Below are 23,810 nucleotides of genomic sequence, written 5' to 3'. Positions count from 1 at the left end.
CTCACGATAGGATAATATGACAGGGACGGGCCAGAGCCACGGTCATCCCTCGAGGAATTCAAATTTACAGGCAGCCAGATCTTAAGCGAGGACCACCCGAGGGGTTCTCTTAGCATAAATTTCGGGGATGGGCAGGTCCTCTCGCCTCCTCCTCCTCCTCCTCCCTATCTTCCCTCCCCGTTCGAGAGATTTGTCGAAGGAAATCGGCTGATTTACGCATGCAACGACATCAAAGCCGACACACCGGTCCCACCGTTTTAAATATATTCCACCACCCTTGTGCAACAATTAATGGTGACGATAATTTATCACACGGTGGAAAGGGAAACTCGATCTTTACCCAGCTATGCGGACAAATTGAACGCGTTCTTCCTATTCTTTCTTTCTATTCGATCCGGTTTACGATTGATCGTCAAGAGGGTAAATCAGTTTTCCTAGGGAATTTTTTTTAGGGGATTCTTTAGGGTGATTTTTCTTCCACGTATAATTGAACGCAGAGAGGTTGTAACTTGATTAAAGATGAGCTTTTTTTTAAGGGATTTTAGAAATTTTAATCGTCTTTTGTAAATAATATTGTTGAATGCGTTTCTTCCGTTAAAAAAAGAAGAATTTTCAAAGAATGAATTGAATTCGCTCGGTTTCCAATTCTTCAAATTTTCAGATTTTTTAGACTCTGCTGTAATTCTATCTCATTCTTCAACCGTATTTTCGATTTTAGAACACGCGTGGGTGTCGAATCGCAAACGAACCTCTCGGCCACAGCCCTCGCTACTTAATCATTTAAAAATTCTCGAAACGACACGACAAAAGCGACAATAGTCACCTTTGTCACCCTTAATTACTCGCAGAAAAAAAATGATACAAATACTATATACAATCAGTTACAAAAGTGTTTGTATAATGCAGATTCAACAGAACAAACAACAGAAAGTTTTCTTTTTGTCAAACTTTTGAATACATTCAGAAATTCCACCCTTTTTTTAGTGGAATGTTATTCTTGTCTTTGAATAATAACAATTTTATATAAAATTATTTAATTATTTAATGGCCTCGTTTGAACAACTTAATAAAATTATTCCTGTATGAAAATATATTTCTCCAATATTATTATTATTATTTTCAATAATTTGACTTCATCTTCACAAAAGAGATTTTCCATCGAGTTGAAAAAGTTACTAAATTCTAAATTCTTCTTATACATTGTTAAAACATTGACAAAATTTGTACATAAAAAATTCTTTCTCGAACGAATTAGAATCGAAAGGAAATTATAAATTAACAGGTAAATAGCAGCAATGAAAAGCATTTTGAAAGCATTTTCTTCTCTAAGACAACGTGGGCAAAGACTTTTGTACCCGACTGTATGATCCGAAACGTCGTCATTCCCGATGCACACGATTCGAAAACGACGTCACACCGTGCACTCATGAATGAGATGGGCCACTGGTGGCTTTAATCTTATCAGATAGCGGAGACGAGAGTGTGTACGCATACACGCGACAGGATCGAATAAATTATCTTATTTACCGGCCAGCTTTGGAGAATTGAACGCTCGATAAAGCGTGAACCGCATAAATAAGCGGTCGAAATATATTTGGTTTCCGTGACGCCATTATCAACTTGTGCGACTCCCCTCGGGGATCCACGTGGGACAGAATTTGAATTTTCGGGCCTGGCGCACGAATCCTGTGTTTTTAATTTAGTCTCGCGTGCACGTGTTAATTTACGTATGTAAATTACGTGTATGTTAATTCTTTTCAATCAATTTCGCTCCTTTCTTTTCTCTCTCCTTTCTTGGATCGAATATATATATATATATATATGTGTGTTTAAAAGATTGAGAAAGAAAAAGAAAGATGAAAAGATTCATTATTCAGTCTCGAGATTGTGGGATTGAAGATACGTTGGTGTAACGAAAGTAATCGAGTGAGCGGAGTAATATTGGAAAATTGGATTGCCTACGTGTTCCTCTTCCTATTTGGGATAATGGAGTAAGTCGATTGTTGGGCATTAAGCTTTCACAAAATGGTTCAGAGTGGAGTCAAATAAAGTTTCTAGGGGATTTGTGTTTTGAATTAGATGACACGAGTTATCCAGTTTGGATTATTAGAAGATTGTAAAATTTTATCTATTATATAAAAGTATCTCTATCTTTTCTAATTTGTCTCATTTTATAATATGAAATCATGTTAAAATGCTCAACTTTCATTTTTAAATAAGTTAAAACAAATATGTTAACTTATTATACTAACTAATTATACTTACTATATGAAATCTTTAAAAATATTTCTATAACAAAATTTTAACATTTAAGAAAATGTATGAAATGTAATGTAAAAATGTAAATATATCTTTATAATGTGAAGCATTAAAGAAAATAATAAAATGTAAAGCTGTATTTGATATTTGAAATGATTAAAGAACGATAAAATATAAAGGTAAATTTTGTATATACTCAAAATTATCCATTCTTAAATCACCACTTACAAAATTTCTCTCTATGAAATATATCTATATCTCCAAATTGTGCAAAGGTACCTTGTGCACCTGTCTCGTAAACATTTCCAATATAAACCATCATCGAAACAATGGAACATAGAACTTTATTACACGGCTCGCGTCAGCGAATAGTCCACGTTCACGATATAATCCGCTCGAGTATAGTTCATCCAAGGCGCAATTTGCAACGCGTAAGTGTAAATACTTGTTGCGGTGCTGGCTTCAGCCGAGTAGACACTGAACGACGTTATGTGTCTTTTCGCCTAACGAGCATGCGCGAACGTGTAACGCGAGTAAATCTGCTTTCGGAATTTAACGCTCGGAAATGGTGGTTTATGCGTTTCCGGGCGTCGTTAATGCGATCTTTACGAACCGCTTGGATGACCGGTCTTTGTAATAAGTCTTGCAAACGAGCCCGATGATTTTTTCAGACCGAAGGCTACGCCTGAATTTTCGAATAATTTCCAATCAGCTTAGAATATTCTCCGACTGATTTATTTCAGTCGTTAAGGGCGCATAATGATGGAGCATGAGTTATTGTTGAACATGAAGTGGAGTTATGTGCACGACATAAACAGAGTTGGGGAAAATAGATAAAGGAATAAGCGAAGGATTCTGCCAATGAAATTCTCTTTTCAGTCGTGTATTGTAAAATATATAAAAGTTCAATCTATTTTTGACATTTGAGAAATGAATAATAAAATATAATCAATTGAATGAAAATTCAATATTATTTTTAGTATTAGTACTTCTAGTAGTTTTTTCTAATTTTTAACTAATAATAATAAATTATTATTGAAAATAAAATAAAATTTTACATATAGAAGAATCATTTTCTTTTATTTTGTAAAGAAATATTGAATTATATTCAACTGTATAAAATGATTATTTATGCTGTCAAATCGAGGTTGTTGTTGATTTATGATTTATGATCGAAAGTGAAATTGAATTATACATATGACATGTAAATATAGAAATCGTATCTCGTTTATCTCGTAAGAGATAATTTTTATTGAAATAAAATAAAATTGGAATCAAATAGATTAAATCGTATTTACTTAGATTATTTTTAAGAAATCAAGGACAGTCAGTTTTGCGTTTAATTTAATTTCTCGAAAATGAGAGAGAAAAAGAGAAAGGAAAAAAAAATAATCCTATAATATCGTAATTTCTTAATACGCAATAATAAATATCGCGTAATTCTTAATACTCTCAATTCCATTTTGAATTAAATCAAATTCCATCAATGATTTAAATTTCTCTCTTAAATTTCGAATTTAAATTTTCCATAGTGAAAATTCAAATTTCAGTTAAAATTGTTAAATTCAAATTTCAAATTTATAACTTATTAAAATTCCAATTCTTAATAATTTTAATTCGTATCATTTAAATTCCATTTTAAAAATTGAATTTCAAAATTCATTTTCATTAAATTTTAATTCCATTTTGAATTAAGTCAAATTCCATCAATGATTTAAATTCCTCTCTTAAATTTTGAATTTAAATTTGAATATTTTCAATAGTGAAAATTCAAATTTTAAAATTGTTAAATTCAAATTTCAAATTTATACCTTATTAAAATTCAATTCTTAATAATTTTAATTCGTATCATTTAATCTCCAATAATTTAAATTTAAATTCCAATTTAAAAATTGAATTTCAAAATTCATCTTTATTAAATTTTCCCATCTTAATTCCATTTTGAATTAAATCAAATTTCATCAATGATTTAAATTTCTCTCTTAAATTTCGAATTTAAATTTTCAAGTTTTCAATAGTGAAAATCCAAATTTCAATTAAAATTGTTAAATTCAGTTTCAAATTTATATCTCATTAAAATCCAATTCTTAATTTTAATTCTTAATCTCCAATAATTTAAATTTAAATTCCATTTTAAAAATTGAATTTTCAAATTTTAATTCCATTTTGAATTAAATCAAATTCCATCAATGATTTAAATTCCTCTCTTAAATTTCGAATTTAAATTTTCAAGTTTTCAAAATTCAAAATCCAAATTTCAATTAAAATTGTTAAATTCAGTCTCAAATTTATATCTCATTAAAATCCAATTCTTAATTTTAATTCTTAATCTCCAATAATTTAAATTTAAATTCCATTTTAAAAATTGAATTTTCAAATTTTAATTCCATTTTGAATTAAATCAAATTTCATCAATTTAAATTTTCAAGTTTTCAAAATTCAAAATTTCAATTAAAATTCAATTTCAGATTTATATCTCATTAAAATTCAATTCTTAATTTTAATTCTTAATCTCCAATAATTTAAATTTAAATTCCATTTTAAAAATTGAATTTTCAAATTTTAATTCCATTTTGATTTGAATAAAATTTCATCAATGATTTAAATTCCTCTCTTAAATTTCGAATTTAAATTTTCAAATTTTCAACATTCAAAATTTCAATTAAAATTGTTAAAATTCAATTTCAGATTTATATCTCATTAAAATCCAATTCTTAATTTTAATTCGTATCAATTAATCCCCAATAATTTAAAATTAAATTCCATTTTAAAAATTCATCTTCATTAAATCTTCCCATTAAAAATTCTTAATACCCTCTTCTATCACACTACAACCTCCTAATGCCCTGTAATTAATTACCCCTATCTAACTAACAAACTAATACCCGAAAGGATCGAGAAAAACAAGCACCACACACAAACACGCTTATCCTATAGTCTACATTAAACATCATCACGAAAACAAAACAAAAAAAAGAGAGAGAAGAAGAGGAGGAGAGAGAGAGAAAAAAAGAAGCCACGCATAGCGCCTACACGCATCGCGAAATCCTTCGAAAACGATCGACAAAAGGGTTCGACCAGCCTGGTTCTTTATAAATAGAGGTGTTTAAAAGTAAGCATCGGACCGGTTTACAAGGGAGCCCATAAAGTAACATCACGGAATCACGGTTTCTTCCTTTTCTTTTTCCCTATTTCATTTTCGCCAAAGCGGCGCGTGTGGCGAATCGTCATAAATCCGATCGAGAACGGCGAGACGCTTTATGGAGTTGCACTATCGGGTGCAAGAGGCGCGCTCCCGCCCCATAAAGTATAATAGACCCCGGGTATTGGCCGGGGATTCTTTCGGGGCTAGAGAAGGAACACATGGCCGAGCCGGGGGGAATTTTCGAACGCCAGAACACGTCCGGTGCCGCATCCTTGCACTCGACCCCATAGATCAACCGTGATGCACCGCCGTAACCCACTCTCTCTCGCACTCTCGAGAACCCCTCGCGGGATCTGTTTTCTTCGCAGGCTCAGATTAGGGTTGAGCGTAATAGCTCGATTTCGTTCTGGGGAAACGTGTTCAACATTTAATTTCTTAAAATAGTAAAATTGAATTTTAATAAATTGATACGATATTTAATTAAACTAAGACTTGTTTCGAGTAATTTTTATATTATTGTATCGAAATTTAAATTAGTGTGGAATTTGAGAAATTTAATTTAAGCAAGGTTTGATTGTTTTGAAATTTTATAAAATTCTTACATTATCATCAACTTTTTCGATCTAAAATGATACAATTTTTGAGATTTCAAACTGATCGATGAAAGATAAGATATATAAATATCAATGAAAAAAATTCCTGAGAAATTTGAAACGTTGGAGAGATTGACTTTTAATTTTCGATATGATTGTGCAATTCTTTTTCGATTGAAAATATATATCGAATCTAATTATATTTGTAGAACTTTAAGATTAAATTTTCTGTTACAGAAAATCATCCATGCCGCGCCACTAGATACCCTTGCCTATTGTCGAAGAAGTCGGGATGGCGATTGTAAAATGTCTCATCGTTGGGATACTCCTGATGCTGGAGATCGATCGAACTACCCAAGGACAGCTGGTTCGACTAGGTGAGAACTTATAATCGTGTTGGCTCGTACAGGATTAACCAGTATAACGTGGCACGAGCGGATTTTTCTAATAACTTAATAGATTTTATCTGGGGAGCGTATACCCTCGTACTTTATTTTTCTACTTATTCTGCTGCGCATATATTTATAAGAAGATGATATAACACAAATAATATCGTAAATTACAAATAAAATCGACGAAACGAAAGGACGATAATACACAATGAGGAAGAAGAAGAAAAAAGAAATTTAATTGAATTTTTTTAATTGTTGAAATAGTTTGATTTTCATCAAAGCCAATAATTTTGTTTTAATCCAGATACAATGAAGATATTAAAAATTCTGTAAGTAAAAAAAAGTCTGAAAAATGTAATTTGCAAGTTGAATTACGGTAAAGTATAAATATGGAGAAAACACTGCCCTAAAAGTGATACAACCAGGAGACTACGTTCTTTGTATGGTACAACGACCTCGAGAAGAATGTCTATTTCGAGGAGAGGCCCATAAAGGAAGGAAAAGGCGCTAAAAGCGAGTTCATGAAGTGAAAAATTGGTGGAATCGCGACGACGATCGCGATTCCACCACGACGGATGAAAGCGAAAAATGCTAAAAATACGCGGAAACCGACACGGCGCGATTAAGTGTTAGCGGTCGAACATTTTCGTTCCCCACTCCCTTCCCCGCTATTTTCTCTCCGCCCCGCCTCTCGCGTGTATATGAAATATGTAAAAATGTCCAAAAATGTGTAAAAAGGCTTGGAAACAAATTTCTCCGATGCTTGTATACTCCGGCCACACTTTGAATTTGTAAGGGAAAGCTCGTGAGGAGGGGATATTTTCGTCCGAGTGGAGAAAGAAAAATGATTACACAGGGATAGGGGAAAAAGAAATTCGAGGATGAAATGAGAAATGTGAAGGGGGAGGGGGAAAAAAAAAAAAGAGAGAGAAAAATGAGTGGAAGGTCGAAGGAAGAAGTCGAAAAAGATGACGAGTCTTGATCGTAAGAAAGTATGTATATAACGTGCCTCGCGAGAGGAAGAAGCTTATTTTTAATTTTGTTCCTTTGGTTAGGAGAGATGGAAAAGCTAAATTTTAGATTCGTGAAATTGGAATTTTGCAACTTTTAGAGTCCAAAATATTTATTATTATTCTTTTTTTTATATATAAAAAGTATTCTTTGTTTTAAGAACTTTTAATAAATTTTGAGATTTTTTTCAAATTCAAAATCGTGATCGATCAATATATTAATTATTTTTTTTATTATTCCTTTGCAAAAGGAAAAATATAAGAGCTTTCTTGATTCCATTCTGAGATATTTTTACAAATTATGAAGTGCAAGAGCGAGATTTTAAGGTTAGGAAAATAAATATGGCGACTGTGTCTTAAATTTTGAATTTTTCTTTAATGAAAGTATTTGTGTATTTTTTAAATGTCCCTGAATTTAAATTAAATATCTAAATTTTTAGATTTGAACTTTCAAGTTTATTTGTAGCTTTAAAAATATTCGAATCTTTATCTTTTAACATTAGTTTTCATTATATTCGAAATTTTAATAAAAATATTTCGAAATTGAAAAAAAGTCTTCTTCCGTTCAAAAATTCACTTCTAAAGAAAAGAATCGATAAAAGAGGAGAAGAAAAAACAGTCATTATTGCAAGCGCTTCTTTCAACGATTCCTCTTCGACTGCTCGTCTCTTCATCATCGAGCTTTTTCTCGATCGTTGAAAGACAACGGGAACTCGCACGTGGTGGAATTTTGAGAAATCAACTCGTCGAAACGAAACCCATAAGCGAGTCTTTGTTCGTTCGTGTCATACTTTGGCCTTTTTCCAATCACGTACTATATAATTTCTTAATCCATGTTCGAGAATCAATGTTCGTGCAACTATTCCTTGAGATTATAATTTTCTTTTTTTTTCTTTGTTTTTAATTCGACGAACACTCTCTCTTTCTCTTTCTCTCTTTAATTGGAATTTTGTTTATTCAATTCTATTTATCAATTCAATTCTATTAAAGAATTTATATAATTTTTATATTTTGTATCTAGGATCAGTGGACATGAAATAAACATAAAATATGTTTAAAATATATAAACATAGTATAAATTTTTGACCTGGTATAAAAAGATTGTTTAAATATTCAAAAAAGAGTAAAAGTTTTATATTTGCAAAAATAAAACTTTTTATAAAAATTTATTTGATATGCTTGAACATGTTAAAAATTATTTTTGATCAATGAGACGATTTTATTATTATTTTATTAATTTTCATGTTTCTCTTGTTGATTTCGAATTTTTGGAAATAACTGTATTGTGTGAGAAGATTGAAAATCGAAATGATTTCAAAGAGTCAGATTAGTGTGACGGCTAAACAGACGATTCATGAGCGAATCGAGTATTTTTAAAACGTGTACAAAGGGGATAGAAGGCAGACAAAAATAAAAGAGAATATCTTTTTTGGATGGTGGTAAGAAATTCCATTTATCAGATATATGATAGAAAATATCTTATAGTATGTAAAATTTCCTATTATTATTCTCTTTCTTTGTCATTACTATAGATTTTTCCAAAATTCCTTAAAAATTAATTTCGAAGAGCTCCGAAAATCAAAGTTGCAAATATTTTTCAATGAAACAACGCTATAACAAAGAATAGAAATACATAATAAATTTTAGCTTATTTCAGCTAGTCTTTTCTTTTAAATTATAATTTTTAATAGAAAGTTAATATAATTCATCTTCAGAATTATAAATTTAAAATTAAAAACATATCTTATATTTACGCGTAAAATTTATATTTACGGCGTAATAATCCGAATGATTTAATCATTTTGATTACGATTGTTTCAAGATTCCAAAAACATTTTCAAGGGAAATGGGCTATAAATAATATTTCTATAAATCGATTCATGGTCGAGTAGATATATATACAAATCACGATTTCTCATTGAATTTGGATTAAAGCGAGCTCTGATTAAAATATAAAATTAATTTTGATAATCTTATCTTAATCAGGAAAGCAGAATATCTTGATTGATTACAATTGCAAATTATGCGTAAAAGATCTGTGAGCTCGTTGAAAATATTATTTCGTTCTGTTCAGAATCGATTGTTGTTCAAAATATAAATATACACAAATTTATTTGTTTGATTCCAATCATTTTATTTCTCGTTTCTTATTTTTCCATGTTTCAAACAGTGTTGTATATTTTTATTAATCACGTGATTATATAAATCAATTCTAAATTTGAATTTTTTTTAAAATGATAATTTTAATGAAAAATTGCAATTCAATTGTTAAGACTGTCGATGCATTTATTATGCATTTGAATGTTCAGAAAATTTATCAAATATTACTTATCAATATAATTATAATATTTATGAAGAATGCAAATTTCTATCTAAGTTGCATAAAAATCTTCAATCTAATCAATTTTTTTAAATTTTCTTTTTTCATTTTTTTCAATCTCTTCTCAGAAACGATAACAAATAATCAAAAATACATAAGTTTTCTAAATTCTTGCATAGATTTTTCTTAAATGGAATAACAAAATAAAAATCTTCTACGTGTTACTTGAATTATCTTATCTTCTTCTTGATATTCTTAATTATTAATTACAGTTCAATCTATCTAAATACGAATGTAATTCAAGCTATTTATTATGTTTATCACAATGTTTCTTAATCTGAGTTGCTTATGCAAGTTTTGAAAGGTCATTAGAATTGTTTTTATTTACTATAATCTTTTGAAAATACCAATAATCTCACAGAATCTTGTATGAAAGGTTTCAATTTATCCTATTAAGAATGAATTTTTATTTATCATGGAAAAAAAGAGGGTTATTTAACTTTATTATAATAAAAGATCATAACTGATGAAAGACATATTGATTTATTATAAGTTACTTTTTTAAATATTAAAATATAAAAATTTAGATGTAACTCTATCAGAATCAAAAGAAAATATAAATACGTATAATAAATAATTAAATTGAACTGTCATTTTAAAAAGAATACACACTCTAAAAATGTGTAGAGAACAAAATGTAAAATTAAAAATCAAAAAACTCGGATTGAAATTCCATCGTTAATGAATTCATTTCGTTCCTCCATTACGGTTTCCATTAAGGTTTTCACGCAACAATGGAAACACCGGATTTCCAGGAAGCTGGTTGAATTTCATTGGCCGAACGATGGAAAACGCAACATCTGGTGAACAGATCCCGACCCTGATCCCTAGACGTATCCTATTAAATGCCTTCTTCAAACGGTATTTTGCTGGAACCATGGAACCTCGTTGGAATTTCCAACAATTGCACACGTGCGATCATTAAGTAAATCGATGAGAACCTGATGCTTGCCACAGTCTAGGGACTATAGCCTACCTGTTTAAGAAACCTTAGGTATTTTCTTAATGGTCCATAAATGGCAAAAAAATTTTGAACATACCTACATTATAGTTTCTTATGGATAGATCTTGTTGCAGAGTTTTTATTTGAACTTGGGATAGATTGCAAGTGAGTTATAAAATAAAAATAAACGTATTGAAATTTGATAAAAAAATATTCTTCAACAAAATCCAAATGAAAGAGAAATTTTTTCAAGACTCTTACAAAATTTGATAAAGTCTCTTCAAAGATTTTTCTAAAACATTTCAAAAAATTATCTAAAAATTTATTTAAAATCTCTTCGAATTTAGGATCCTTTTTAAAGATTTTCAAAAATAATTCAAAAATTCTTTTCCACAATCTTTTGAAAAAAACTTTTCCAAAAATTAACAAAAATCTCACTCTTCATTTTTCATCACAAAATCCACAAAACACTCCATCAAGAGAAACTCTGTCCAAAAATTATTCAAAATTTTTAGAAAAATTTTTATCTAAAATCCATTCAAAAAAAATTGTTTGAAAATTTTTCATCTTCTCGACAAAACGCACCCAAGATCCTTGAAAGTTTCAAAAATTTCGCCTCGAAAATATCAGATTCGTTCTCGACGAAGAGAGAGGAAAGAATACGACAATCATAGTAAATAAGGCACATTCGTAACACGAATGGAAATGGGCGAAATCAGGACGCGGCCGGTGAATTTACTTTCCGGCAAGTGAATTTATTGATAACGGGCCGAAACGCGAGCGTTGCAACGATCCATATATATGTGTATTATTATGATTGAGCTCAATTGTCCAATTGGCCGGTCATTGAATGCCATATGCGCGGGCTCGGCCCGTTATTAGCGGTCCGTCGACGCACGATAATATTCTCAACCCGGCTCCGACCGCGTTTCCACGGGGCCCCGAAGGGGGGCCGTGTACCTCTCCTCTTGTTCTCGCGCTGCGAAAATGAGAGCCTCTGCCAATCCTTTGTCTATTAAATGTATTCAACAGGGTAATAGCGGCTGACATTACCAATTGGACAATGAAAGAGATGGCTGCGCACCGCGATTTCGAAAGGGGGGACCGCAGGATTTTTTCGTCACGAGATTGGGGATGTTGCTTGCCAAATATTTGCTCGTACTATATATATAGTATAGGTACATTCGAATCGAGGAAAAAATTGTGAAAAATTAAAATCAATAAAAAATAATTATTCGAATAGAAAAATGTTACATATGATACACATATTATCACATGATGCATAATGCATCTAATTATTGGAAAAAAAAGAATAAATTGATCTTAATTACATGCATATTTCAATGGCCACTGAAAAGGGGGGTTTCACTTATATAGATATCCCGTATATTGAAAGGAAATATCACACATATTACCATATATATACATAAATACATTCTCTAATTATTCGACGAAAGAAAAGGATGAAAAATAAATGTAATCTTAACAGCGTTCGGTTATTTCGACCACTCAACGTTTATAAAATACGCGTATTATATTATACGTAAAATTAAAAGATCCACACATGTTACCATATCTAATTATTCAAGCAACGAAAGAGAAATAAAATAAAAAAAAAAAAAAGAAAACGATTATTCGAAATGAAAGGAATAATAAGAAATAAAAGATTCATCTGTGAACCCACACTCGGCCACGTTTGAATGGCCGCTCAAATATAGTTTAAGCACACGTTCCGTACCCCCGTGCCATTATAATCTATAGCTGAGAACGGAGGCATGCGCAACCTGTAGTTGAAGGAGCGAACGAACAACGAAAAGAAGCATACTTGACCTCGGGTAAAGCCCGTTGCAGCTTAATTACGATTGTCTGGCATCGAAGCGGGGCTGCTCGTACGGTCATTAAGATAGGCAGCCGGTCTTGAGCCAGTGTCCCTTAATCTCTCGAAAGGGATCATCCTTTTTAAGGTATAATTATGCAGGCACGGAGCGGAGTTTTGTTTCTAGCTTCTCGTTTTGTGTAGCTGGTTCAACCCAGTTGAATCTCCCGCCGTCAAACCGTTCAACGTTTCTATCTGTCAGCCCGTGTCTCTTTTATCCCTCCACCTTTTTCTCGCTCGCTCTTTCCCTCGTCTCGTTTTATACGGGACGCCGTTTGTTTTATATCAAACGTTATACAACAAGATCTCCCTCGAGAGGCCATGGTCTGGAATCTTAATTAGAACGCCCATAGCCGCGTGGAAAGGAGGGGCTCCTCCCTTTTCCTATCTTTGGAGTGGCTTCCTAAGTAGATGCACCCTGTCTTGGCAACCTGTATCTATCTGCCCTATCTGCCTCTCTCCCCCCTCCCCCCTTTTTTGGGGATTGTTTGACGAGATGCAAGTCGATCAAAACGCGACAAAAGAATAACGGGACACCTGTTGTTCCATTATATGCTCCACTGATCTTCTTTCTCGATTCTTCTTTGGGTTAGTCGTTCGTGTTAACAGGTTTGAGATGGGAGAGTCAGGGATGAAAAGAGTGGTTCAACAGTTTTTATGAAGAGATCTATCGAGATATATCTGATACATGTTGTACTTTTATGAATATAATGGATCAATTGTACAGTTATTTATTAATTTATTAGTGAAAGTAATTTTTAAAATGTTTAAAAATAATAATTATTACTATTCTTTAACATATTATGACACTGTTAAGACATACTTGTATCAATTTGTTCACAATCTAAATTTTCTACGTTTTCAAGAATTCTAAAGAAATCAAAATTCTATTTTATAATCTAATAGAATTACTAATAGATTATTTTGATCTTCTATTTTTACTAAAAATACTTCTATAATGGATGACTCGACGTATCAAAAATGTAGAATAACCTTCTTGCACAGCTTTATTATTAGCTCAAATGACTTTTTAATCTTGACCAACTCTGTTTCTGTTCGTGTTTGTATTTATAATATCATGGCCATGTCTTATTTAGTATTCACTAAAGAGTCTGAACAGAGAACGTTTGGAATTGAAGTAAGGCTGTATGGTATAATTCCTTGAAAAGGAAAATTGAAACGCTTTAAAATTACTTACTTAGGATGAAACTTTGTTCAAAAATAGACTTTTAGAGCTAATTGTAATTGGTTGTCAAGCAAGAGAACTCCTCGTAGAGAATATGTAAATTGGTAGGGTTGGACAAGATTGGTACTCTTGATGAAAGTCTTGGAATGGAAATGATAGTATTCCATGTTGTGAGGATTTGAAAATAGAGTATAGAAAATAGATGAGATGGTAAGATATATTTAATGGAGATATTCAAGAACTTGAGTGAAATTGAATGGAGAATATTAAATGCAAATTTGAAAGATTGATATGTATATTAATGTGGAATAGATGAATCAAACTAATAAAAGGTCACTCACTCTTTGATTACTTAACTTTACATTAAATTTCAAATTACTTTAACGATTTTTAAACGACGTTTCGATATTCCAAATTCTTATCAATGGTTTCATCCAATGATTTCGAACAACAAATTTTCATTTATCGTTTCATATCATTATTAAAAATTATTGTAGAAATATTTATAAGAAAAGTTATATCTTGTAAAAAAATAAATTAAAATTTTATTAAACATTGATCAAATATTTATAAAATTCAAATATTATTTCAGTTCGTAAATCCATGAAATTCTGCCCAGACGAAATAAATATCAGATCAAAATAAAATGATAAAAATGAAGAAAGCTCGTCAAACATTATCTATTGTTTATTTCACGCGTGACGATAATACAAAATTCCCGACGGATTATTTAAACGAGTATGAACAATAATTAGATTGCAATCTACCTGTCCAGATAATTATTTCATCGGTATACTAAAACCGTGTTAATCTTGTTCCGTGAAGAAAGGATTCTACGATCGATTTACCCTCGTCTAGAATTAACACGATCCTCGTAATCCGCTTGACGCATCAATTAATCCTTTCTGTTCTCAAATTTCACATCGACTTATCTTCCACGATGTCGAAACCGAGGAAAATTAGTTCATCAAAAGAAAGAAGAAAAATATTCGATATCGTTTCATTGGGTTTGATATTGTATTTTGTTGAAATTATTTTTAATTTTTCGAGATATTACAAATTTTATTAATAACAACGATTTTATTTTATTCGATGAAAAATTGAAACAATTATTTCATTGAATTTAATTCGAATTTTATGTAATAAATAATTTTTTTGTTTCTTAAAATTATTCTTAAAATGATACGTTATATATATTTAATTTTCTCTTCTTGAATAATTAATTTCGTTTGAATATTCGATATAAAATTTAAAATTTATTGTCTTTCTTTTTTAAAAATTAGAAACTAAAATTTGAATAATGTAAAATTGAGAATTTTCTTTATTATTGTTTTAGATTTTAATGAAATCTTTAATGTTTCGTAATAAAACTATAAAAAAAATATATAAATAATTATTCTTCTATCTTCTTATAAAAATTTAAAACTTTCGAGACATTCAATAAGACTCAATAAGATTAATAAAATCCGAGTTAAAAATATCTTTTAAACCAATATCTTCACAAACTCGGTTAACACATTAAAAATTACATTAAAAAAAAAAGTTAAATCTCGAAATCATTAAAACAATATCCATCCCAAAAAAATTTACAATTATAAGATATTCTCCTTGAAATAAACTCCTACTCGAAACATTTAACGAATAAATTGATAATGTACATTGGAAATAAACATAAAAGATTAATCAATATGTATTCAATTAAACAATATGTCGAAACAAAAGAAATAAAATATCATAGTTTCATCATAACGAGCTTAAGAAACCGGAGGATTTCTATTTGTTCCGCGAGGAAAAAGCGCGGGGGCACGAAAGAGTTGAAGAGAAGGGATATCGTGTTCCCTTCCCCTCCTTTGTACAATTAATATCGTACATTCAATCTGGTTGGTACATCGGCTAGTTGTGCGCGAAAAAGAGACCCCTCTGGGTCAGATTCGTCGGATTAAGACGATCGCGATACGATCTAACCGCGTGGGATCGTGGTAATCCGAAACCATCGAATTCTACGTCTAACCCTCCTTACACTTTTTGTTCGAGGTGAAAAATTGGGACGTAGCCGAAACGAATTAATCCGGCCACTTGAAAGTTACACGAGCCGATAAACGCCAGGAATTTATCCCTTTCGAGGGGGTGGAAATTGATATCGAGGGTAACTCGAGTATCGTATGATACGTGTTTGTTTGCTTAGAGATAAAAGAAAAAAAGGTTTCGATTGAAATTGGATAATTTCTAACGATTTTGATGAAATTTTAAAGTATCGTATTAGATAAATTGTAATAGTTTGTTAGTTTTTTTTATTTGTTAGAAAATTTAAAAATGTAGAAGCTTTTTAAATTGATAATTTTAGGAATTTATGAGAATCTAGGGGAAAAATAAAAAAACTATAATCGGTAACTAATAGCTTATTGAAAAATTATGTCTCAATTAATTAAAATTAACTTCTCTTTATTCAAAGTTTCAAAATTTCAGATGAACAAGTATTTTAAAGGAATGCTTTTCGAATAGATTCGATAATTCAATGTTAAATTAATATAAAAATAGATTAAAGAAAAAAAGGTTTTGATTGAAATTGGATAATTTCTAACGATTTTGATGGAATTTTAAAGTATCGTATTAGATAAATTGTAATAATTTGTTCGTTTTTTTAATTTGTTAGAAAATTTAAAAACGTAGAAGCTTTTTAAATTGATAATTTTAGGAATTTATGAGAATCTAGGGGAAAAATAAAAAAACTATAATCAGTAACTAATAGCTTATTGAAAAATTATGTCTCAATTAATTAAAATTAACTTCTCTTTATTCAAAGTTTCAAAATTTCAGATGAACAAGTATTTTAAAGGAATGCTTTTCGAATAGATTCGATAATTCAATGTTAAATTAATATAAAAATAGATTAAAGAAAAAAAGGTTTTGATTGAAATTGGATAATTTCTAACGATTTTGATGAAATTTTAAAGTATCGTATTAGATAAATTGTAATAGTTTGTTAATTTTTTTTATTTGTTAGAAAATTTAAAAACGTAAAAGCTTTTTAAATTGATAATTTTAGGAATTTATGAAAATCTAGGGGAAAAATAAAAAAACTATAATCGGTAACTAATAGCTTATTGAAAAATTATGTCTCAATTAATTAAAATTAACTTCTCTTTATTCAAAGTTTCAAAATTTCAGACGAACAAATATTTTAAAGGAATGCTTTTCGAATAGATTCGATAATTCGATATTAAATCAATATAAAAATTGATAAAAGAAAAAAAGGTTTTGATTGAAATTGGATAATTTCTAACGATTTTGATGGAATTTTAAAGTATTAGATAAATTGTAATAGTTTATTAGTTTTTTTTTATTTGTTAGAAAATTTAAAAACGTAGAAGCTTTTTAACGCTGAAGTGATAATTTTAGGAATTTACGAGAATTTAGGGGAAAAACAAAAAAACTATAATCGGTAACTAATAGCTTATTGAAAAATTACGTTTCGATTAATTAACTTCTCTTTATTCAAAGTTTCAAAATTTCAGATGAACAAGTATTTTAAAGGAATGCTTTTAAAAAAACTTAAGAATAGAATGATTCAATGTTAAATCAATATAAAGAAACGCGAAGAAGATATAATAAATCTTCATTACGTGAAATTGATATTTAATTGCACACAAGTACTCTTCCTTGAACAGGCATTGATAGATGGACGAGACTGGTGGGCATTAAAATAATCATTTCCCGATAACGATAACAGATCACTTAAAAACCCGCAAATTTCCATTTCAAATAATCAACCTCAACCCTTCCATCCACTAATGATCCTTACGCAATCCGAGCTTCATTCTCCCAGTCTCCCAATAAATCCTTTTCCCTCGACAACCTATGCTACCATCCTAAGCAATCTAATTACCCCCCTCGTAACATAAATCTCCTCGATTCAATCCACCGGTTTCCCCGATACCAATAAACGAGAGAGCCTCCCTTCCTCCTCAAGAGAGCGCTCAACACAACCGTGGCTTTCTAAAAAGGATGCCGGAGGAGGCTGGGGAGATAAGGCTGGGAACAGCTTCTGCCTCGAAGGTGCCAAAGGGGGCGCGCAATTAAAGGGGCATAAATCACTGTGCTGTCCTCTAGCTAGCCCTACGATAGTTATATCTCGTTATACCTCGGCTGGTGGCTATTTTCGAAGCAAATCGGTTTCGGCCATTTTCGTTCCGCCAGGCAGTGGAAGAGGGTTCTTGAAGATTGTTCTTGGAACTTGGATTTTCTGTATCGTTTCTCACCCGAGCCATTATTATTATTTGTTTATTTGGGTGTGTTGTAAAAATTGTTGCGATTTTTGGAGAATCTTTTTTCGAATCCTTTTTTTTTTAGAAAAATTGTTTTCATTTTTCGATCATCGGAGAAAGAAGAAAAAAGAAAGGAAATTATTATCGTTCTTAAAAATTATCCATGATAAAAAATTATTATAGATTATTATATTGTTAATAAAAATTGTATTATATTACGATAATTTTAAATATTCGTAAATGTGTGTAATATATACGAATAATTTTGTAATTAAACGCAACAAACATTTATTTATTATCCCGGCCACGAACTTCGACGAAAGTATAAAATTATCTATTTCGTCAGAGCTTCATCCTTGATCGATGAAATAATGAAACGAAGAAGCGAACGAACGACGCAACGAACGAAATCGATTCGTTGCTTGTTGACGTTCGAGCCAGATGAAAGAGCACGGTTGCAAGAGAAGTTACGAATATTTTTGGAGTGGTGTTTACGCGGTTGGATACGCGTATCGTAGCGTTTGCCGTGTCCCTGGACGTTATTTCGAAGTGGATGCTTTTCCAAAGTTATTTCCAAGTGGCAGCTTTTTATAAAATACCAGAGAATATCAAAATTCGAAATTTCACGAGATTTCGAAATTCTACTTTTTCTCTTCTTTAAACTCAAAGTTCGTCGATTATCGTTTAATTGGATAAAAATTAATTCATATTTTCATACGATTTTTCTTGAATATTAAAAGTTGAGAGATAATTTTATTGATTCGTATTTACGTATATATAATTTGCCAAGATAGAAATCTAGGGGAAAAAAGGTATATCGTGGCTAGTAACTTGTTAAAGGAAAAATATGTGAATCTTTCTTGCATAATCCATGAGATTTCGTCGAAATTTAATCTATTTTATTATTTATCGAGGAAAAAGATGGGAAAAAAAATAAAGTCAAATATGGTGAAACTATTCGATAAGAGAAACGTAATACCTAGAAATCCCTTCTCCATTTGCGGAGAAGGGAATCTCTCAAGGGAAATTCGTGCAACTTGCGATCCATCCGAATTTGGAACTGCAATGTTAAAAACAGTTTTGTTTCTCTTTTATTTATTTCTTTATATCTCTTGTATCATTACTGAAATAGACGGATAGATTGATCAACGAAATTGAAATAGACTGAACTCTAAGTTATTGAAATGATAATAAAAATAGAATTAAAAATAGAATTTTTCAAAATTTTATCACGATAATTAATAATTAATTTCGTCATTACCATTTCTTTTCTATTTTTTATTTCAGTATCTGAAAAAGAATGTAATGAAATTATAATTATACAATATGGAATCCAATCCATATATCTACAATTAAACTTAACAACTATCTATAATTAATACTCTTCTCTAATTCGACTAAATATTTTCGTTTAAACTTTCTTTAATTCTTATTTAAAGTTCCGTTTTATTTAAAGATTGATTAATTTTTTTCTTTTTTTTCTGAGCATCATCCCAATTACCATCCTCTGGAACGCGTTAATTATCGACGAATCCGAACCACCCATGGAAAATCGGCGGGAAGGTTGGAAGAAGGGGGCGACTCGTTTCAGAAATAGACGCGTGTCTGGTAAACGCGTAGAGATTTTGTTTCCACGTTGCTGTTGCATGTTAGCTCACGTGCACGCGCGTTTCCGCCAGCGTGGTGCCTCGGTTTCACGGTGTATTTGAGGAGATTAACGCGCTAGCTCGGCCAACTCTAGACGCGGAATTAAAGTCGACTGTTCGTTACGGGGCATCGACGGAAATGCAGTCGGTCATCGGTTTCCGTTACATCAGAAAAGAGAGTGCTGTTTTCCTCGGTTCGAGCTCTATCTAGTTTTTTTTTTATTCATTTTTCAAAATATTCTTAAACGTTTGAAATTCCGTAGAAAATTCTATGGTATATTTTTTTTTCATTATATATATTACATATTTATTATAATAAATAATATAATAATATAATATTTATTATATTTATTATATATATATTATATATTATATTATATATTTCATTCTCTAGCATCCTAGTATTTTTTGAAACATTGTTGAAATATTTCAAGTTTTACAGATTTCTATTTTTTAAATTAAAAAATTAGAAAGAATTATGAAAGAAATATTGTGATCTAGAAATTTCTCGAATATTCTTACGATAAAATTTAAAATCTCAAAGTGTGAAGTTTATTTTGTGCTTTTAATGAAAATCTAAAAAAAATCCCTAGAAACATCCCTAAGCTTGGTTGCTTTAATAAAAAAAATTATCATCTATAACATGAATGTTAACAAAAATATATCGACGGTAATATAATATTATTGTACTCACCGATACTCGTAGCTTTAATAGACAAAATACAACGAAAATCGTTGAAATTCCTTAAATCCAGAACAGATCGTATCCGTGTATAACAGCAAGGAATCTGGAACATTAAAAAGTCGTTTTTTAAAACATGATTTTTACATAGATAAAAATAACTGGTTCGTGTAAATAAGAAGAAGAATTGTTTTAAGTTCATTAAAATAGTTTCGAGAGTATATTGACCGAGAGCCGCCTGTAACGAAATGCTATGCCGACTCTAAACAGACGCTAGTGTGTCTGGAAATTGTAGGCTATGGCGTAAACTATCGATTTTGATTGTTTTTTTTACGCTGTTCGGTCAAACGCTCTCTAGAGGATTAGTTTCATTATAGAGCTTATTAATAAAATTAATATAAAGTCAGATTCGATAAGAACTTCTTTTTAAAAATATCCCTAAATTTTCACTAAAATTCCAGCAATATCTTTGGAGATATTATTATTACATATTCTTTCGATCTTTCACATAAAATCAATATTTTTAATATTATACAGAAATATAAATCGGCAAAACCGATTTGATAGAAACGATTTAAACAACTTTTTACAACACTATCAATATTAATAAAACATCGCGTGATCGAATAAAAGTGCAAAATAGAGTTTCATGGCGTCCAACGTATAAATCGAAAGTAACTAGAATCTCATTACAATAAAGTTCAACTATAAATAAGCTCAAGGGATAATAAATTTTCGGCAATGATACCGTTTCTAAGTCGGTGTATCGTTAGATAATATCTGGAGAGCTGGTCACGTCGCGGAAGCGGTGCGCGCGCGACGTCACGGAGAGCGCGCGAAAAATTTGAATTTAATTTACGAGTGGCGCGTGCTATTCCCGATGGAGACCACGGGCACCGAGAAAGGTATGCAAATAAGGCTTTTTCACACGATTCAGAGATTTATTAGACGGGATTAATGCCCCGTGCGATCGTTACATCGTGTAGAGCTGTTGTCGGGGCGTTTCGTTCCACGACCGATAATCATTTACAACGATTCCGTTGGAAAGTGTCCGCCGGGTAATTTAGTGGAACGAAATGGAGCCTTCGCATATCGAGATTGAAACTTGACAGTCGTAAATTACGTAGGTAGCGCCGGTACCAACCAACGATATTATTGTAAATCGCTTCAATCGGGCTGGCTTCTGGATCGTTCTGTTTTCTTTTCTAATTCCGTTGCTTGCGCAAATCGCGCAGTTTATTAAGCGTGAAATTCGTGGAAATTCGAGTTCCAAGCGTAAATTTAATAATTATTTTTTTCTTTCTTTTTTTCTTTCACATTTCCGCGACGCTCGTCCTGCTCGTAACCGTTGCAGATTATTATTGAAACGTGAAATGGATTATTATTATTATTATTATTATTTCGAGATTTATAATAATCAGAATAATAATTTACAATAACGAGATATTTTTATTCCAACTACGTTTTTATTTGTATTTCTTTTTTCTTCGTGACGATTAAATTATAAAATAATTTACAAAAGTATAAATTAACAATGATAATTTAAAATTTTATTACTTTAAAATTAATAGTTTTATTGATAAGAAATATTCGTTCATTTCTATTTTAAAGTTAAATCTTATCGTAAATAATTATTTTTCATTCTTCGATTAAGAAGTTTTCTAAAAGGAAAAAAAAAAAAAAAGAAAAGAGAGATTGAAATATCTGATCGGCAGAACAATATTTGAAACAGAAGCTGTATCACGGGTAAACACAGAATACAACCCCATTAAACATTTTCCCCGCCGTGAAAACTGTTTGACGGCGAGGACAAAGGAAGAAAACGGGGAGGAAGGGAAGGGGTGGAGGGGGGAAAGTCGACCCACCGCAGAATGGCACCATAAAAAGGCGCACGTCCCATCCCAGGCACGAATAAATAAACGTGGAAGCTCGTCGCGTGGACAAACGAGGGATATCCAGGTCCCTGCCATTAACTAAATGGCTAAATGTCTCCCTCCAAACGAAACCACTATGATTTCTCACGTCCCATTCTAGATATCTAGATCAAGCACGAGATCAATCATCGAATTTGTGGCTCGGTAATTATTAATTTCGTTCGACGTTTAGAAGGAGGAATTATCGTGCATTATCCTGCGTTACAGAAAATTACGTTTGGAATTGAACGTTGAATTGATATTGAAACGGAATTTTAGAACTTTTATCGAATATTATTATTGTGGGAATAAGTGTACAAATAATTCTTGTTTAATTTTGATTTTTACATTTTGACATTTTATCAAGAAAGAAGACAGATCGAATCAATTTTAATTCTCCATATTTTAAAAATTTTGTAATCTATTTAATCTAATTTATGTCATTATGTTGGCACTAAATTTATATACTAATTATTAATTTTTAAATTTCAATAATAAGAAATATTCTGTTTGTTATTTAAATTCAAATTTTAGATTATTGTTTCTTATTATAAATTATAAAATGAAAAAAGAAATTGGACTAAATATGAAACTTAATTTTATAAAAAATTAATTTGGTGTCCCAAAATTAATGCAAGATTTGAATTTACCGCTATTTTTGAATAAGTTATTGGCAACCCTGAAAAAAGAACAATTTGACAGCTGAGAGTTTAGGGTTAAATGGGAGCGTTATTGAACAATATTTTAAAAATAATATTTTAAAAACTCTCTTTTATATTTAATTCAAATCTTGCGTTAATAAATAAAACATGAAATTTGAATAATAATAAATTGAAATTATACGCAACAGAAATAATAATAACCAAGGCATGGCAAGTTTAATCCAAACTGTTGTGATCACTTATGACACAATGATACAAGTCAAGGATCAAACAAAGTCATCTGACATTGGATGATCGCATGCCAGAAATTGTTTATACGAATCCACGGATGGCCTTTTATCCGAGTAAATTTGGCCAGAAGCAGCGAAATGAAAGAAGAAAAGAGACGAACAAGAGAAAAGACAAAGAGGGACACGAACCTCTCGAAATGTTTACCGCTATTCCTGGATCGAAACAGATGGCCCACGTGATGTCATACGCAAAAATCGAACTTTGCTCGAGATCCCGATAATCGATTCTAAAAAAGGAAATAAATCTTATTTTCGAACTTCTTTTTTTTTTAAAAGCCATTTATTTATTTATAATGCTTTTTTTATCGCCAGCTATATACGATTTATCCCTTTTAAATTTAAAAAATGATAACATTAAGGGAAAGTAATGTATCATAACCTAAAATTGTAATAAACTTTGAGATCAGAATTCAGAGTTCTTTAAAAAAAAATAGTATTTTAAAATATAGAATAATCTTTTAATTTTTTAACACTTTTTTGCTCGACTTTGAGCGCAAATCTCCAAAATTCCAAAGATAAAATGGAAGTAAATTCGAAGGATGATCAGCGGAAATTGATCGGAAACAAA

General features: G+C 30.8%; 1 protein-coding gene across 3 annotated transcripts in view; it reads left to right on the top strand.

The window, feature by feature from the left end:
* Positions 1-23,810, top strand: part of LOC413200 (fibroblast growth factor receptor homolog 1) — a 92,663-nt gene that overhangs the window by 54,822 nt on the left and 14,031 nt on the right. For all 3 annotated transcript variants that reach the window (XM_026445317.1, XM_026445318.1, XM_006558293.3), the window contains exon 2: positions 6,235-6,374. In XM_026445317.1, the coding sequence (XP_026301102.1) occupies positions 6,290-6,374 (85 nt within the window). In that variant the 5' untranslated portion in view covers positions 6,235-6,289. The remainder of the gene's footprint in view (positions 1-6,234; positions 6,375-23,810) is intronic.

Source organism: Apis mellifera, linkage group LG15, assembly GCF_003254395.2.
Source record: "Apis mellifera strain DH4 linkage group LG15, Amel_HAv3.1, whole genome shotgun sequence".
In the NCBI taxonomy this organism is placed as follows: Eukaryota; Metazoa; Arthropoda; class Insecta; order Hymenoptera; family Apidae; genus Apis; species Apis mellifera.
Note: the sequence above shows the minus strand (reverse complement) of the source record. Positions and strands in the feature narration are given on the sequence as shown.